General features: G+C 36.4%; 2 protein-coding genes across 2 annotated transcripts in view; one reads left to right on the top strand and one right to left on the bottom strand.

Annotated features, from left to right (window-relative positions):
* The window catches only part of LOC120275007 (probable leucine-rich repeat receptor-like protein kinase At5g63930), a 5,480-nt gene extending 3,567 nt beyond the window's left edge, over nt 1-1,913 (bottom strand). The window contains 1 exon segment of the mRNA XM_039281527.1: nt 1,889-1,913. Coding sequence (XP_039137461.1) covers nt 1,889-1,913 — 25 coding nt within the window.
* Nucleotides 1,914-6,364: 4,451 nt separating this feature from the next.
* On the top strand, nt 6,365-10,645 carry LOC120276242 (probable leucine-rich repeat receptor-like protein kinase At5g63930). The gene is given in 5 exon segments (XM_039282968.1): nt 6,365-6,630; nt 6,735-6,862; nt 7,068-8,224; nt 8,226-10,032; nt 10,112-10,645. Coding segments are annotated over 3 exon segments (3,318 nt in total). The 5' UTR covers nt 6,365-6,630; nt 6,735-6,862; nt 7,068-7,090; the 3' UTR covers nt 10,489-10,645.
* Nucleotides 10,646-20,102: the final 9,457 nt, after the last annotated feature.

The following is a 20,102-nucleotide window of genomic DNA, read 5'->3' as shown; positions in this document are numbered from 1 at the left end:
ATATATATTCATTCTAGGATTAACTGAAAAATTGGATAAATCATGCTTTTATTCAAACAATAAAACTAGTAAAAAACAAAAGAGAACATGATTCTAGGATTAACTTAATTTGTTGATCCCTTAATTAAATTGCAGATCATTTGATATTTGATATATATATATATATATTTACCATCCAACTAGATAAACCACAATCACATTAACTTGTCTTATGTTGTACAAAAGTTGCCAAGAAATGCTTGTGATGGTTTTGATAGCAAAGAAATAAATCAACACCGATCCACAATCTCATCTTACAATACAACAAGTGCTCGGACTTTATCGTGTTCAAAGTTTCAGAAATAACCAGCACCCACTATTTTCATTCACTTACACATTAGGTCACTTGATGGATGTATATACGTATATGAACCATGATAGGAACACAAGTGTACGTGTCAATTGTGTAATAAAATGCTAAAGAACTGGATGTTAGTCCACAGGGAAGAATAAAATTACTAATACTTACTCTGATTCTAAAAGTTAGTCTAACTAAAAGTAGTGATGTGTGTGAACAAAAGAATTAGAAAACAGTAAGCAAGAAATACGAAACAAAAAGTAGAGAAATCCGGAGAAAAAATGATGTCTGGGTATAGCCTCTTTTTACGGGTTTTGTTAAGTGCAGGACAAAGGTTGTCTAAACATGAAATCTTATTTGAACCGAGAGATTTTATAAATTATACTAAAACCTTTCTTTCAATGGTGAATAGTAACTGAATCGGTACAGTGCTAATACAGTCACCGCACAATCGCATTAACACTCGGTGAAATCTCGATGTGAGTCAACAAAGATTTCTTAATTAGGTAATCCTTCTTGCAAAGAGATTGCCCCATAATCCGAATACATAATAGAAATGTGATTTCTCCTAAAATCCATTCCACATAATTGTGAAGAGCACAAAAATACTCATTAACTCACTCGGGATGATTGAGGGAGAAGAATTCTTCAAAGTACCCTATTGCTAGGCTTATTCACAATCCCCTATAATTATTGTATGTTTATGCTAGGTGGGTATTTCTACTTGTCACAAAGCACGTCGAATATGAAAAATAGGGCTTTTACCACGATAGCAATTATGTATTACAAACATGCAATTAAATTCAAATATATAGGATTGCAATTAGGAAAACAATTAAAACATAAAGGTCCACAATCAATGTCGAAAGATTAAACTCTAGAGTTCAACTATGCCAAAACATCTAGGAAATTAGCTCTCCATTAATGGAGGTCAAACATTCAAATTACAAGACATGAAGAATAGACATAAGCATTAAAACCCCCTTTTTAATCATGCCGGAAGTTAATCGCCATAAAACTCCAAAGAACCTTCTGACAATGCCACCAAGGTAGGCTTGACGACTACGATCTTCTTCTCCTTGATGACGGAATCAAAATCCCTTTAAAAATCTCCTCCAAAACCCTGGAGATTTGCCTCATTTCTTCCCTAGCCTCGCCTCTAAGAAAAGAAGATTAAAATTGCCCTAAAAATTCCTCATCAGGTCTATTTATACTATACCGCTTACGGGTTTCTTACGGGCTTAAGGACGTGGCAGTAAGGAGCTAAACATGATGGGTGATCACAAGCCTTATGGGAACACTTACGGTTGTAAGTCCCATCCTTAAGGTCTTCTATTCTGTGTTATGGTCTAGCTTACGACTGTAAACACTAGACCGTAAGTTTCACTATGTTGTCCTTACGACAACCCTTACACACATAAACTCTACTCATAAAACTCCTCTAGATGATCTTTACGAGCGTAAGTCCTAGCCGTAAGGTCCTCTGGTTTGACTCTAAACTCCTCATTACGGGCATAAGCATGCCCGTAAGATTCTCTAGAAGAGACTTACAGCCATAAGCTGATCCGTAAGTCATCCTGTTTGTCTTGTCCTTATCCAGTTGATGTCGATCAAGAGAGCTCCATCTTCTTCATTTAGGGTCTAGAATACTTCTCTTGGCTCTCTCTCTCTCTCTCTCTCTCTCTCTCTCTTTTAAATGTTGCCCGAAGCCTGAGAATACAAAACACACTATATTTAGCATTGAATTCCATAATATACTTCTAATACATACCTAATGAGTGTACAAAATGATTTAAAATAATAAAACATTGTACACTCATCAAACCATTTGAAATTTGGATTGAATTTTTAGAATAAAGTTATCCTTGTTTCAGTATGTTGCTATAATTCATCACATCTCTATGTACCTTTCTTTTGACATTAGGCAACAAACATCCCCATTTAGGTTTAAGTCATAAACGAATACAGTTGTAGAGTGCATTCGCAAGTTCAACAATACCTTGCCCTCATCTTTTTTGATCTTTTTTAAATTATTCAATATGTATCTTAATTTATAAGCCATAAATTAGATAATAGGAATGAATTTCTACATCCCTCATTGTTTGTTTTGTTTTTTTTCAATAAATTTGTGATGTATTCACTTTTTCAATAAATAAATAAATAAAAATAAAAATAAAAATAAATTACAGCCTCAACATTGTTTAATTATTTAATACAGCAAGTTGTTTGTTCTTTTTTCTTGTTGCTATCACAAAAAAATTAAACTAGAGTAGTGTGAATGAATATTGAAAAGCAAGCAAGTTTCCACATTTTATATAAGTTAATTAAATTTCTAAAGCAGTGCTCATTTTTCACATATTCTTTTGAAATCCTTGTCCAAACGACAGCAAGATTTCAAACCTGATTTGCCTAATCTTAATATGGATATAGCTGAAATATTAGACATTCATGTATATCCAAAAGACAACTTGTACATCTTGGAAATTAAAGAAACACTCTTCAAAACAGATAAGTTTATGTACCGACAATGGTTGGCAACCTAACACTATGTGATTTCCACTCCCACATTATTAGATTATTAAAAAAACCAAAAACAGTAGATATATATTTGGTGTGAATTCCACAGCGATCCAATCAGAATATATATGGAAAAACACTGAAAGTGATTGGACTAATAACAACCCAAAATAATGCATGTTAAAAGCCCTCACTAATAATATCCAAGAAGATAACTCCAAACCACAGAGAAGAGTGTATCAAAAACTCCAAAAGATATGCCGTACTAAATCATCCAAGCATCATGAAGATAAAAACAACAAAAGACAGATGCATCCAAAATAATATTGTGCTCTGTCAACGATTTTCGGGTCTATTGATACATGGATCATCGATAGAGACTTTTCACCGAGTGATGAGTTCGATTCTCTACAGGCGCATTTTTGGGAGTTATGAAATAGTGATTGCATGACGGATGGTTCCAGCACTCACGTGAGCGTGGCACTGCCTCCACTGTTCCACCAGGACACATGCACGCCCCCAGGGGTCTCCAGTGGGTTCGGCCCGCTCCTCCTCCTCAAAAAAATAAATAAATAAATAATATTGTGCTCTATGTAAAGTTCTCACTATATTAATCATGTATAAATTCTAAGTTCCACATGCATACTCCTATAAAATTGACAAATTACACATGTATTTTCTATTTTTTCCTTCTATTTATATTCTTAAAATTTTGAATTATTATCTACATTAAAGAATTTTAGTGTATTAAATATTTTTTATAAGATACATGAGTTTTTTAACTCAACTAATATTATCAGAGAAAATTACTTCCTCAATTACTTAATAAAAAAATTATTGTTTTTCTAATGTGAAGACAGTTAATTAAATTTATTTTATAAAAAATAATATATAGTCAAAAGATTAAATGAAATATTGTCAAATGAATCTATAATATATTATATATAATTAAATGTTAAATGTTTAGAAATGTATAACTTAAATAATAAAAGATACTTGATTGGATGTCAAAAGGTATGTTGTGTGTGTTTGTGAGTATTTAATACATGAATAAACGTGTTGTACATGATTTTAATTAAAAGGGTATACATGTAGAGAACTCAATGCTCTAATCATTGAAAGTTGGAAAAAATTAACGAGACTAAACGTTAGGCTCTAGAGAACCATTTGTAGGGCTAGTGAGCTAAGCTTATAGCTTGTGACCACCCTAACTTGCCACATGGACCCAACCTAACCTTTCTATGGATTCACATTCTGAATGAACTATAAAGATATAAAGTTGGTCCTTAGTGGCCAACTTTCAATCCCTTTATGTTGGGCGCGTGCATATCTTGTTACACTCATTGTCTTTCAGATTTATTAATATTTTTTTTTTAACGGAGATGTTGACAAACCATATGTCTAGGGCATGTGTATGAATCGAAGATTGATCATCTAGCTTATATACTCTTAACTGAAAATAAAAAATTTGAACTGTGAATTCACATCCATAATTAAATAATTTATTATTATCAGTGTTTTTTATCGAATAATTTGAATTTGAGACTTTTAAATATCTCTCATTTGTGATTTTCGTAATGGAATTAAATATCGTTATGTTATGAGTTCTTTAGTTTTAGATTTATTATTCAAAAAAATTACAAAAAAATTGTTAATTTTGTGCCTTTATAATTTAAATGCATGATAGTTCATAAATAAATTGTCAATAAACAAAATATGAGAATAATTTTTTATTTTCAAGGATGATAATTACTGGTGAATATTAATTTCAATTTGTTAATGTAATTTGGCATGTTAAAATTAACATTAAGGATGATAATTATTTCTTTATGCAAATAAAAAGAACATTTTTATAAATATATTTGTAGTATAAAATATATGTGCTGACATGGCATAGTGACGTAGGTGATGACATAATCAAATTAGGAATTCGGATTTGTTTTTCAGGAGGTGGGGTCCAATCCATGTTGTTATTTTGTCTGGACGGTGACACGTAAGCATTTATCCTGACTGGGTTAGTGGGCCCCGCCTTCATCTGGCGGCGCCTTACCAGGCCGGATCCTTTCTGGTCTCGGATCCCAATTCCAAACCCGAATCCGCATTCAGCTCAACACAACATCATCATTCATCACATGCTTCAGAATAGATTATCTTCCAAGCTACATAGTTGAACCCTAAACTTTTAAATTTGTTTAAATAAGAATGTATCTTATAATCATAATAATTTTTTTTTATACATATGACAAGCACATATACAATTAACAGTATAGGTACAAATCAAAAATTTGATCGTCCAATCCATGTATTTTTATTTGGTGATAAAAAGGGTTTGAAAGTTTTGCATATCGCATAGTCAAGACTCGTTGCTATCATTCCCATCTAGCGGAAATTAAACTTGGGACTCTTAAATCCCCATACTATTGTTTTTATGTAATGCGGTCAATACCGTTGGGTATAAACCATTCGACATTACAATAATTGTATGCAAAACTATGTCCTATATATATGCATATGTGTTTACTGATGACGTTTACAGAGTGTTCATAGAAAAAGAGAGAGAGAGAGAGAGAGAGAAGGGAGAGACAAATAGCAGGGTAAAGAGAGAGATTTCAACAATGATAAGAAAAACGTTACTTGAATATTATACAGGGTTTGAAAAATAAAGCGAAGGAGGTGATTGATTAGTTAAAATTTGTTTTTTTTTTTGTGCAAATCAAATTTTACAATTGTGATTCATTGTATTACTGTTGAGATCATAACTGAACAGTTGAGATGAGAATGTTATGTATTAGGTGAGTGTTGCAGTGCATTTACATAGTACTTCACTGCTGAATGGTTAAATGGTTATCCGTTGGTTTTACTGTTCACAAAAATAGATGATTGGAAGTTGTCAGATTCAAATTTAACGATTAATAGAGGGACGTCCGTAGAGTTATTATTTGCAGACGTCACTTGTCGACTAATACTCTATATATTTATATATATATATATATATATTTATGTGTGTGTATATTATGATGATGAACAGGAAGGAAAGGGACAGGGGAGCTAAAATAAAGGGAGAGAAGTGGCAAGATAACTTTGTTTAGAACTGAGAGCACTTTTAAACACTGTACAAAATGGTAGACAAGAGTGATTTGATTGAGTGAATGAAGAAAGAACATGGAACAAGAGTTCCTGGCCACGTGGTGATCTTCTTTGACTGAAAAGTCACAAAGAAAAATTAAAAATTAATTAACAAAAAAATAAAAAATAAAAAAGATTCCTAGAAATCAAAGCCAAGCTATCCAATTTTTTCAGAGTTTGGTGAGAAACAGCAACAGCAGCAGCAGAAGCAGATGAAGAAGAAGAAGAAGACTCACACCATCACTTTGGTTTTGTAGCAACAAAGCAATTGAATTCCAATAACTTGTAAAGGTTCTTCTCTGCCTTTTTCAGTTCAACAGCAGCAAATCCTGAATATTTCAGTGATTATTTTGGTTGTTAATATATTTAGCTTTTTTTTGGGAGAATATTGGAAAGGGGAAAAAGGAGAGGGATTGAGTGGAGGGGTGGGGGGCCCTGAGATTAGGGACAGAAAGAGGGAAAAAAGGAGAATTGGAAAGTTGGGAGCTTGAATGCGTGCTTGCCTGCCATTATACACCAACAAAGGAAGCTCCTTTCCATTTCATAGAGATTTTTATCCACAATCCCTTTTGTGGGAATTTCATGGATGTTCTTCTTGCCTGGATCCAATGCGTGTCAGGTTGAAAGAGCTTTGATTGTGTGGAAAAAAGGTGGGATCTTTCTGCATGCCTGGTGTTTAATTTCAAGCTTCTCTTTTTGTTTGGATCTATTGAAAAAGGAAAGAGATTGGGTTTTGTTTTTTTGTTGTTTTTAGGGTGGATTCCTTTGGAGTTTGGCTCTTGTTGTCTCAGATTGGTTTCCTGGATTTCAGCTCTTGAGTTCTTATGTTTCTGAATTGATTATCTTGAGCTTAATTTTGGGCATTGGATTTCTGGACAAAAGGTATGTGATTTCTCTGCATTTTCATGGTTTATGAATTTCAAATTATTGTTCCAAGTTTACTACTTTCTTATCTTTTTATCATCACTGCAATTACTGTCCAAGTAATTTCTATGTTGTTTTTGTTCTTGGTATTTTGTATGCATTCACTGAATTCAGAGCTGAATGGCTGAAAGAGAATAACATCTTTCCATATCTTGCATTTCAGTGTATGGTTGCTGCTTAATTAAAATGCCAAACAACTTGAAATTCAAGACAACCTCTGAATTTTTGTTTCTTGAATTCTTGCTGCTTTTTGCTGCATTTCTTGCTTATGGCTCGAAAGGGCTGAATATCGAAGGGCAGTATCTGTTAGAGATTAAGGGACAACTGACTGATAGGATGAATTACCTTAGTGATTGGAACTCCGAAGATCAAGCTCCATGTGGATGGACTGGTGTAAATTGTACTAGTGACTATTATCCTGTGGTTTTCTCTCTTGATCTCAGCATAATGAATCTTTCAGGAACTCTTTCTCCTAGCATCGGCAAACTAATTCACTTGACTGATCTTGATCTTTCCTTCAATGAGTTATCCGGAGAAATCCCTCCCGAGATTGCTAATTGTTCTAAACTAGAGATTCTTCGCTTAAATAACAATCATTTTGATGGTGAAATACCTCCTGAAGTAGGCAATTTGACCTCATTGATACATTTCAACTTGTGCAATAATAAACTCTCCGGGCCTCTCCCTGAAGAGATTGGGAACATGTCCTCACTTGCTGCATTGGTAGCCTACTCTAACAATCTCACTGGTGAATTGCCTCGTTCTATTGGTAGACTCAAGAACTTGGAGACATTTAGAACTGGTCAGAATCTGATTTCTGGTAACCTTCCAGTTGAAATAGCTAATTGTCAGAGCTTGAAGTTTTTGGGTCTTGCTCAGAACCAGCTCGGAGGTGAGTTGCCGAAAGAACTTGGAAAACTCAGCTACTTGAGAGAATTGGTTCTATGGGATAATCAAATATCGGGTTATATTCCGAAGGAGCTCGGGAATTGCTCAAGCCTCGTCACTCTTGCTCTGTATCAGAACAATCTTGTGGGTGTAATACCTCCAGAGATCGGTAACATGAAGTCTTTGCAAAACTTGTATCTTTATAGGAATGGATTGAATGGAACTATTCCAAAGGAAATCGGAAATCTTACTTTTGCTATTGAAATTGATTTCTCTGAGAACTATTTGATGGGGGAAATACCAGCTGAGCTCGGCAACATAACTGGTCTGAACCTTCTCTACCTTTTCCAGAACCAATTAACAGGCTTGATTCCTCCAGAACTCTGTGGCTTGAAGAATTTGAGCAAGTTGGATCTGTCGATAAATCAGCTTTGTTGGTCCTATTCCCATCAGATTTCAGCGTTTGACTAATTTGCTCCAGTTACAGCTTTTCGATAACCAGTTATCAGGTGCTATTCCTCCAAAGCTTGGGATGTTTAGCCGGCTTTGGGTAGTGGATTTTTCAGACAATAATCTCACCGGCCTGATACCCGACCATCTATGCAGAAATTCTAATCTTATTTTGTTGAATCTGAGGTCGAACAATCTGGTCGGAAATATTCCAAGTGGGGTGACAAATTGTTCGTCATTGGTGCAGCTTCGTCTGGGTGAGAACAGCCTGACAGGAAGTTTTCCTTCTGAATTATGCAAACTGGTTAACTTGACGACAATCGAGTTGGATCAGAACAAGTTCAGTGGTCCTATTTCTGCAGAAATCGGTAATTGTCGATCTTTGCAAAGACTAAATATTCCGAACAATTATTTTACAGCTGAGCTGCCTGTAGAGATTGGTAATTTGTCTCATCTTGTGATCTTCAACATATCGTCGAATAAGCTTGAGGGGAATATTCCTCTGAGTATTGTCAATTGCAAGATGCTTCAAAGGCTTGATATCAGCAATAACCAGTTTGTCGGCGCTTTGCCGGATGAATTTGGGACGCTTATTCAATTGGAAAGGCTTATTGTTTCAGATAATCGGTTTTCCGGTACAATACCTTCCATACTTGGCAAGCTTACTCATTTAACAGAATTGCAAATGGGTGGTAATCGATTTACTGGGAAAATACCCAAGGAATTGGGTGGCATGTCAAGCTTGCAGATTGCCATGAACCTCAGCTGTAATAATCTGTTTGGTAGCATACCGCCAGAGCTCGGAGACCTTGCATTGTTAGAATATCTCTTACTAAACAACAACAGTTTAACAGGTGAAATCCCTTCAACATTTGAAAATCTCTCAAGTTTACTTGGGTTGAATGTGTCCTACAATGATCTCATCGGACCTCTCCCTTCTATTCAACTGTTTCAAAGCATGGTGGCAAGCAGCTTTTTCGGAAACAAGGGTCTTTGTGGTGGGCCTCTTGGTAATTGTAATGGAGACCCTTCTTTGTCGGCCTCACTATCCCCGAGCTCATCCGGCGCTCCGTTGGGTAGGATCATTGCAATTATCGCCGCAGCGATTGGAGGTATTTCTCTTGTTCTCATAGTCGTTATCGTGTACCTTTTGAGAAGACCAGTGGAGATTGTTACTCCTTTGCAAGAAAAGCAACTTTCAACAAATTCATCGGGAATGTATATCCACCCGAAGGAACGTTTCACATTCGAAGATATTGTTGCCGCCACAAACAACTTCGATGAGGATTTTGTAATTGGAAGAGGAGCTTGTGGAACTGTGTACAAAGCCATAATGCCGGAAGGTAAGATAGTTGCCGTGAAGAAACTCTCGTCGCAAAGAGAAGGAAGCAATGTAGACAACAGCTTTCGAGCTGAAATATCAACTCTTGGGAAAATACGCCATCGAAATATTGTGAAGCTCTATGGCTTTTACTACCACCAGGGCTCGAACCTTCTCTTGTACGAGTACATGGCGAGAGGGAGCCTCGGCGAGCTGCTTCATGGGAATTGTTCTAATCTTGATTGGGATGTACGCTTCATGGTTGCTCTCGGCGCTGCTGAGGGCCTTTCATACTTGCATCATGACTGCAAACCCCGCATAATTCACCGCGATATCAAGTCCAACAACATATTACTAGACGATAACTTTGAAGCTCATGTCGGTGATTTCGGATTGGCTAAGGTGATTGATTTGCCTCAATCAAAATCAATGTCTGCAGTGGCCGGATCTTATGGTTATATCGCACCCGGTAAGCTACATTCTTCTCTGTATGATTGTATCAAAAGTTACTACTAATTGCTGATATTTTCATATTCTTGTTCTTCCAGAATACGCGTATACAATGAAAGTTACAGAGAAATGTGATATCTATAGCTACGGTGTCGTCCTACTTGAATTGCTGACCGGTAGAACACCAGTACAACCGATAGAACAAGGCGGTGATCTCGTTACATATGTAAGGAATTACATTAAGCAAAATTCTTTGACACCGGGAATACTTGATAGTAGATTAAAATTAGAAGACAAGAACACTGTCGAGCACATGATCGTGGTTTTGAAAATTGCTTTGTATTGTACAAGTATGTCGCCGATTGAACGGCCGTCGATGCGAGAAGTTGTCATCGCTTTGGATGAGTCTAAACATAAATATGGGAGCTTTCCTTCGTCGCCTGTTTCGGATTCATATTTGTTTTCGAAAGAATAACTCCTCATAGTGTATCATAGTGTTCATTAACCTCAAATGATTTGTTTCTCATTCTCTTGTATAATTCATACTACTTCTACTTGCACATGAATATTTATTTTTCTTTACATTGTTGTTACTCTCAATTCTTGTGAATAAAAGCGTTGGTGATACGGTATCATCTTTGCACAATGGTTTATTTTCACTTCGAACACAAATAATTTGAAAGTCATTTTATCTTTTTTTCATTCTAAAAAAAGAATAATTTTGAAAAAGGTAGATGAACTACATGCATTAAAGAATTATTTAAAAACATAATAATTCTATTGTGTTGTAGAACATCAAATTGTATAAAAATAATATATTTTCTTGCTAAATGGGATTTTTGGTTTCCCTTTTAATCATAGGAAATATATAAAATAATAATAAAACTATGTCCGACTATTACTTCTGTTAATGTTATTTGTATTAAATCAATGGCGTTGAAATGAGAAGTTCATGAGTGTCACTCTCCTAATTTAAAATAAAAAGTATTACACAAAATAATTCTAGAGTGAATAAAATTAAATTGATTGATTTTTAATCTCTATAGTTCATCCATCTTACTTTTATTTGTGATATTTGCTTAAAAAAAATTCAAAATCCACGAGAGCTACCTTGTGAGAATTAATCTTGGCTGTTTTGGAAGAAAGGGAAACGAAAAATTATAAATAATAATTTTAAAAAATATGTCATATATATATATATCGATAAAAGTGGATAAAACATTCAAAATATATTAAAAATTAAACATGTATAAATAATCATGAATCACAACACAACAAAAGAAAAGACAAGAACTAATACAGCATCTAACAATAAAGACAATTCACTAGAGAGTGCATACAATAAACCAAACAAAGATACTAGTGATACAGTGGAGACGATCTATTATGGATCATCCAACCATGGAAGCATGATCACTGTGAATGAGAGGTTTAGCCAGTTTTTGTGTTGAGTACATTTTCCCTTGAGTTGGCTGAGTGAGCAAGCATATCATTTTGTCGCATTAGGAGTTATTGGAACTTAGAATAGAGACATGATTAATTCTCAGAATAATTAAAAACAAAGAGAGCAATTTATGATTAAATATACAATTATTTTGCTATAGCCAAATAGACCAAATGATGGTCTTAGTTAAGAGATCCCAAGTGTCCCTTAAATGGGGAGCAAGATTTGATCTCCTCAAGTCCAAAAGCTCTCTAGAGAGATAGGATAATGGGTGAAAGCAGAATATGTGGTCATAATAGTTTCATATTTGAATTGTGAAAGGCAATTCAAAAAGAGACAATTATGGCATTCAAGTGCCCCAATTATACAAGTTGTGGTTGGGCGTTTATTACAACTTTTTTTTTTTGTAAGGTTACCCATTGTTAGAATCTTATTGTCCTAAATCATCCACATGCAGCGTGATGGTTATATAGGTTTGAAGATCTCCATCATCGTTGGAATTATAAAAAGACTTTACTTCTGATTAGGGGGCAAATCCCCAGGTTTTGATATCATGGTTGTTTATTTGGGGATGCAAGATTGCAATATTGATTTTGGTTCAAATCGATTTGAATAGAAGATCAAGAGAAAGAACATGTTTGAGGCCCTAAAGAGCTCAAGCCAAATGTACTTAGAGGCATGGGGGATAATTCATCTTTGATGGCAAGGTTGATATAAAACCTAAAACCAAGGAGACAACTTAATATCCCATTCCAAAATAAAGATTTTCGTTCAGGAAGATTTTGTTAAATGTTCCAATATGAGATTGGACTTATAGTAATTTAATAGGATGATTGCTACAAGCACTTGTGGAAGTTGATCGCAATCTTCCATCATCATTTGTCTAATAAGGTATTACTGAAATTGTAAAGTTGAAGATACTCCATTTCTTTAATTTTAGAATTTGCGTCCACCATAATAAAATATTTAAATTATTAAAAAAATAAAATATGTATATTCTCTTAAAATTTATAAAAATATGCACATGTACTTTAAAAAAAAAAGATTTTTATCTCTTTTGTCATTATTCTATTATTAGAGTAATCATATCAATAGTCATTCAAAATAAAGAAAAGATGTCTTTAAAATAAAAAAGTTTTCACTAGCCAATTTTTATTTTTCAAATTACTACTTATTTTATTTGCTATTCTAAGAAATCATCTGCATCTTTGTTCCTTTCCTTGACGATATTACAAAAATAAAAAAACTATGTTAATTTAATTGAAGTTATCAAAAATTTATTAAAAATAATGAGCAAAATAAAATTTAAAAAGCCATGATAAAAAGTTTTAGAAGTCAGGGGATTTGGACGAAGAGATTTAACTTTTTTATAAATTATGGTCAAATGGGTTCTACCTAATACTTTTATAATGTCATATTTTTGTATGATTGAAAAGTTTGCATATATTTTTGTTTTTATTTATTATTATTATTATTATTTTTTACATATTTTGACATATTTTAGGTTACTTTAATTAAATGTATACTTGTTAACATTGGTATAACCCAACGGTAAAACATTGGAGTCACATGTGAGAGGCTAGGAAATTAAATCCTTTTTAGAAGTCGAATCATTCTTTTCGTATGGTGAATAATATGAATAATGACTTATCTATTTAAAAAAATAATAATAAATACTTCTTTTGTGATGTTTGATTTTATGTATGTATTTAATAATTATATAAGAAAATTAAAAAAATTCTTTCAATATTTCTCTCTTTTTAAATGGAGCGAGAGTTTAATCTTTTATAAATTAAATGTATTATTAGCATAATAAGGGATAGTTTAGAAAATTAATTTTGTAGTATAATTAATATTTCCATCCAAATTTTGTATATATCCTACATGTCAAATTAAAAAAAAAATAGGTCAATCTTTTAATTGAATTATTTACAAACTAAACATGATGTTATAACATTCATAATAATTAGATTTTTGAGAATTAAATTTCTCATAATTTATATTTATAAGTTATAACGACATTTTGCAACACCCACCCGAACCAAATAACAACTTATGAGTAACAACTAATTTTATTATTCTCATATAGGATGCTAAATAGCAATTTAGAAAATAAATTGATGATAAAATATAAATATCAACTATACGAAACAAATACTTCCTCATGTATTATTTATATGTTCACCTTAACCAATTCAAACTCATTAAATTTATAAAAATTAGTGGAAATTGCCAAAAAACCCTTTAAATTTGTAAAAATTGCAAAAAAACACCCCGTTAGTTTTGCGATCACAAAAACACCCTCCTTTTTAAAAGTCTATGTTTTTTTCAAACCCCGAAACCCGCATAACGGATGTGAGCGGAGTGAGTTTCAAATTTTTTTGAACGAAAAATGCCCTTGCATGGGGAGTCGTGGGCTATGACCATCTCGGCGATTTGAGAGGAAGTGGGGGGTTTTCCGTAGGGAGTAACCAGAGGCAATTTATTGGGCTCGTTTAATTGCTTTTTCTCAACTCACGTCTTGACTTTTCCATTTCAAGTCGTCTCGAAGTTGTCTCTGCGTGAAGCCTCGTAATTGGCATTTCATCGACTTTTCCATTTCCACCGGTATCTCGAAGGAGAAGTCCCCATGCTGACTAGTTGGCATTTCATCGGGTTCTGCAATCTAAGGTATTGAGTATGGTTTTATGTTAAGCTGTTACATTCTAAAGAAAGATTTTTCGGTTTTGTTTTGTGCTCCTGTTTTTGTTGGAAGATATTGAAGTCTGCAGGGGGATTTCTCGGCTGGGGTTTTGTTAGTCTGCAGGGAGATTTCTCGGCTAGGGTTTTGTTTTGTTTTGCATTTTCGTATGTATACACTATCGAAATAGTTTTTTCGATTGTTATGATTTATGTAATATTTATAATGTACATTTCCCGTTTCGTTTGATATAGTTGCGAGTTTTCTGAATGAGGGTTGACGTTTAAGAAATGAGATGTTACAGTTTAACATTTGTTGTCTCTGTTTAAGTATTCTCGTCTCTGTTTAACAAAATGGGTCTCTGTTTAACATTTTATATCTCTGTTTAATAACTGAGAGTTTACCGTTTAAAACCTTATATTTCCGCTTAAACTTTTGTCAATACTGCAGGCTTGTGATTATGGCGGTCAACCTAGTTAATGGGCGTTGCTATTTGACACCGGTTGTGGAGACCTTAGCTGAATTGAAAGTTAACATGACCCCTCGACACTGGGAGATTATTCGAAGGACACCGTTTGCAGCGTTCACTGAGCTGGAAGCCATATACCAAGAGAGGGCCCTTCTTGATTCTCTTTTGCAAAGGTACGATGGTCGCACCAATAAATTCAGGATCGGGGAAAGCCTGCTGAGTTTCAGACCTCAAGATGTGGCCCTCGTTCTTGGTCTGCGTTGCGATGGCGACGCAGTGGTCTTTCAGAAGAAGAAAACCAGGTCAGCGTTCGAAGGGCGGTATCTATCAAAGACCTACGAGAGACACAGAGACTCCATCAAGAGCACTCTGGTGCAACTTGTTCGACAGAGGGGAGAAGAAGATAATTTTGTCAAACTCCTGATGGTGTACCTCATGGGGACAGTCCTCTTCCCAAATACATCATGCTCGGTTCCGAACTGGATCGTTGATTACGTCGATGATCTACCAGCCATGGGGCGATACGCATGGGCGCAGGCGACGCACAAGTGGCTTATGGAGGATATTCCACAAGCGGCCGCCCGAGTGCAAGATAGATGCGCCGGGAAGAAGACCAACACAGGGTACATTAAGGGTTGCTCGGTCGCGCTTAACGTCTGGTTTTACGAGCTGACCGGAACGGGGAAGAAAGTCCGTTTCGGCAAGATCCCAAGGATGCTGTGCTACGGTGAAAGTACTTACCGGAAGCAAGCGACGGTAGAAACGAGCTTGTCATCGCTCGATGGAAAAGAGGTAATAAATCATGGACAATGTCTAACATAAGTCTTTAATGTTTAAACATTTTATTTAGCGTTTAACTTTAGTATTTACCGTTTAACTATTATTAATAACCGTTTAAATATTTTGTTCTCCGTTTAATTATATTCTATAACGTTTAAATATATAGTTTCCTGAGCTGGTTCCGGCGAATGCTGAAGAAGAAATATTTGTTGGCGCCAACCGACGGATGGATGCCATTGCTCCGGAACCACTAGCTCGAAGGCGGGGATGAGAGGGGCGACCCTACTATCGATGCGTGCGCTGGGCGCCGTTCTCCTACTTCCCGACCCACCGCGCCGCGCATTCCTCGGCCGCAGGGAGAAGCCCTCCCCTACCCCGGCGATTGCGAGCAACCCCTCCCTACCACGACAGCGAGCGGTCCCCGACCATGGCGGCCCACTCCGGCAGTGGCGGCACCGCGTGACGTTAGGCGAAGATGTCACCGCAACTCTTATGCGAGGCGTGCGGATATTGATGACCGAGGTTTCCTCGACATGCCGCTCGTGTGGGCTTTTGGAAGGGCGTTCGCGAACATGTGCGCCATCCATCGAAAGAACCGAAGCACCGGGGACGAGCGAGGCGTCGAATTTGGCGACGGCGACATCATCGGGAAGGTCGTTCAAAGGCGGCCACATTCGAAGAGACTTGCGAAAAGAGGAGAACAATCGCCTCTGTCTCCACCTCCGGTGACGATGAAACAATAGCAACACCATCGGTGGTGATCTCATTCTTGAGTCTGTCGCAGTTGATGACATGGCCGTGACGGTGGAGGGACGTCGTAGATGATGTGGCCGTTGCTGCTGGTTGAGGAAAGGTCGTTGACTCTCTTCTCGATGAAATCGTCGACCGGTGGGACCGGCTGCCGAGATGCGGCGTCAAAGATGGACACAATCCACGAAGGTCGAGAACAAGCTAAGGGCGTGTGTCTCCCAGATGATCTTTGCTGTACTGGCCACGGTTGAGAAGATCGTCGAATCCGTTCTGCCGATGGCCCGTGGCCCAAGCGATCTGCAGCCCAGGGCGAGGACACAATCCCACCACAACAAGAACCATGTAAGGGAAGTGTCTGCGGTTGATCTATGTCGCCGTCGTCCCCAAGTCGAGCGACACAATCCCACAACAAGAACAACAATGTAAGGATGTGTCTGCGGTTGATCTTTCGTCGCCATCGTCCCCGCATCGAAGGAAGATCTTTGATGAAGACCCGACAGCGAGCAGAGAGATGATCAAGGCCCAGATCAAAAATTGGACTGGGAGCTGCTCGGAAAGCTTTTTATTCGAAGAAGAAGAAATGGGTTGGCTCGAGTCGTCTTTAACAAATCTGGCGGGGAGTTGATGAGGATCTTCCTCATTTCGCTCTATGGACGGAGTAAAGTGTAACGTTTTTATGATATTGTTTAAAGGGTTTCTTATAGTGTTTAACTATTACCTAATAGTGTTTAATACCATTATGTTATCATTTAAGTTTTAGCCTTTACTGTTTAATTATATATAATATCATGTAACAATTGATAATATCATTTAAATATTTCTGATATGGTCTTCTAATATACATTGTCGTTTAACCTCATAGATCGGTGCTGGAAGAATGATTGCTAGCACCACACTGACGAGGTTATACTACGTGCTTGAGGGGAAGGAGATGGTCATTTCGATGATGTGATGGGACTTTCGTATGCATAATACAAAAAGTCGGCTGAGCGAGCCATATCCTCTAAGAAGCGCGCCTCACATCATCGAGACCGCTTACTGTTTACATCAAAGCGGGGACGACGCACTGACACTAGATTATGGCTATGATCGGGGATCTCTGTCGCAGACACTGCATGAAGTTCAAATTGTCGATCCTCCCGATAATCATGAATGGCCACTTCCATGTCGTCGTCTCGACAATGATAAACAAGAATATCGGGCATTATTCTTCATGTCAGGGAATGCGATAAGGGACGCGTTGGACATGGTAAGTTCTTTAATTATGTCCGATTAATATCATTTGGTATTTAAATCGGTATTCTAATCTGGACTTGCATATCTCGAGTCGAATCTATTCGACCTTTGTGTCGATATGGAGTTCGGCGAGTCGGCGTGACAGAAGTACCCGGCTGCGTACCCGGTCACGTAAAACCCCACGCCAAAAACAAGGAAAGCGTCGATTGCGCGCGTCTCACGTCATCGCGGTTTATCGAGCAATTCCGTAGAGTGAGAAGTTCACGGCTCAGCAGCATGGACGTTCCTTACCTCAGATTACGGTATGTGCTACGCGATACTTAAGGAGGGAGGGCGTACCGTCCCACGTGCAAAAGTGGGTAAATCGCTGGCCAGGTTAAATTGCTTTTTGAATAACATGTCTTGTATATCATCGATCAATTTTGTTTTCAAATGTAAACTCGGACAAATTCAATTCATTGTTTTTCGTGTTCGAAGAACACGACTTGTATACCTTTAATGTAAATTTTTGTTTGTTTTGAATTGTAAAAGCGGGTTAAATTCCATTCGGTTTTATTTCATTGTTTAATTTACGTTGTGATTGTGTACATTTCACTTTCATTGTTTAAATATAGTATATATCGTTTAAACATCGAGTTTTAAATATTTCAAATTACGGTGTACTCGTTTAAAAATAACACTTTCTCTGTTTAAATGAATGCACTTATTGTTTCACTAAATATGGAAAGTTGCCCATCAATACACAATTCAATTCATTGTTTTTGTTTTCGAAGAACATGACTTGTATATCTCAATGTAAATTTTGTTTGTTTTCAATTGTAAGGCGAGTTAAATTTCATTCGCTTTCATTTCATTGTTTAATTTTACGTTGTAGTTGTGTACATTTCCGTTTCATTGTTTAAATATACCATATATCGTTTAAAACATCGGGTTGAAATATTTCAAATTACAATGTATCCGTTTAAAATAACAATGTCTCCGTGTAAATACATTCAATTCGTTATAAATACACAATGTTTCCCTCATCATCGTCGGTTTATTAACAATGCCTAGTCGAGCGACAGTTTCATCTGCAAAGATCGTCGATCGTGACGGGATCCTCGGCAGTGCTGCAATGTAACTTCACGGACATCAAACGCATGCGACTTTCGATCCTCTTTTTCGCTCTAGGCCGCCCTGCGCGCTTTCTAGTCACAGAGTGCATGAAAGCGAAGCTCACGATTTCCGTCGAAGGCCCGCCATCGCGTCGGGTATGGGGAATATAGCTTCCTGTATGCCGATTTGTAATTGTCGACGGTGGAAGTACCCGCTCATAAATCGATGTACGCGTTGGTGTCACATTGCGTTATTGCTGCTAACATGTTTCTGCAAGGGATACCATAAACTTGCTACCTTCGACATGAACAAGTTCGATGGCGAGATCCACGGAGTCTGCCGTGATTGTCGATCACCGAATGCGATCATCGACTACTAACGACCAACACGAAGATTTCGTACTGTCCCTCAACAATGATCTCTAACTCCGAATGTATGTCCGGGCGCAGTGAGGGTGACTCTTCGATCCAGAAAAAGTTAAAGCCTGACGATGGCCGACATTTCGATCGATGAGAACGAACGGGTGTTCGGAAATTTAGATTCCGCGCATGAAGAATTAATGCCGTCATTAATTCTACGCAGGGATACCATCACTCGCCACCGCCACGCGCACATGCCAACAATTCGGATCAAACGAAAAAGATCACCGTTTTACGCAGAGACTTTTGAGAATTTACACGCTTTATGAATAGTTATACATGTAAAGATAATGTTAAAGCGGAGATGGGAAGTATTAAAGCGGATATGATAATTATTAAACATATTAGTAAAAATATTTAAACGGATAATAGCAAATAGTTAAACATTATTTAAAAATATACAAATAGATAACCATAAAGCGAGAAGAACTTTACAACGAAATGAACTCGTCGTAATTCTCGTTCTTCCCGTCGTAATACAACTTCTACAACCATAAGCGAGAAGTGACAATGGCACATGCTCGCCTCGACAATAAAAATCGACTCACAGTTTCGTTTGAAGATGAAGTCGACTTGACTCACCGATGGAAATCAATTTCATTTTCTGTTCGAAAACCGATTTATATATTTCGGGTATGATAATGAGGAGAACAACAAGATGTAATGCAACTCCTGGCATTGTCTATCGAAAACCAAGCGAAAGCTCTCTAAAAGAGTTGAACATGATGTGATTTGGGCTTTTCCTTTTCCCACTATTTTCGAGGCCAAAAATGGGATTTCACAACATGGGACCCATTTGAAGTGAGCGGTAGGGGGTAAAAGGGAAGTTAAACACTATCTGGAAGCACTGTCCGTGGTGTGTAAAAGTAGGAGGGGTTTTTGGGAAGTTTTGAAAAATTACGAGGGTGAGCAGTAATTTTCCCTAAAAATTATATCAATTTTATAAATTATCATCATTTAAAATCCAACAATATTTTAATTATATTCTATTAATTTCTCTCTACTTTAATTATATTTTTCATTCCCTTTCTTCTACTTATAGTGTTTTAATTTTCTAAAAAATATTAAAAAAAGTAGGATTAAAGATAACAAGTAAGTTTAGAAAAAAAATTATTTAATATTTTATAGATATTCTAAAAATTTCTTGAATATAACATATAAATGAGACAGAGGGAATATATTCTAATAAATATATTTTCTTTCTTAAAGAGAATTA

This window comes from Dioscorea cayenensis, chromosome 2 (assembly GCF_009730915.1).
Source record: "Dioscorea cayenensis subsp. rotundata cultivar TDr96_F1 chromosome 2, TDr96_F1_v2_PseudoChromosome.rev07_lg8_w22 25.fasta, whole genome shotgun sequence".
In the NCBI taxonomy this organism is placed as follows: domain Eukaryota; kingdom Viridiplantae; phylum Streptophyta; class Magnoliopsida; order Dioscoreales; family Dioscoreaceae; genus Dioscorea; species Dioscorea cayenensis.
This window is presented reverse-complemented; position numbering and strand designations above follow the sequence as displayed.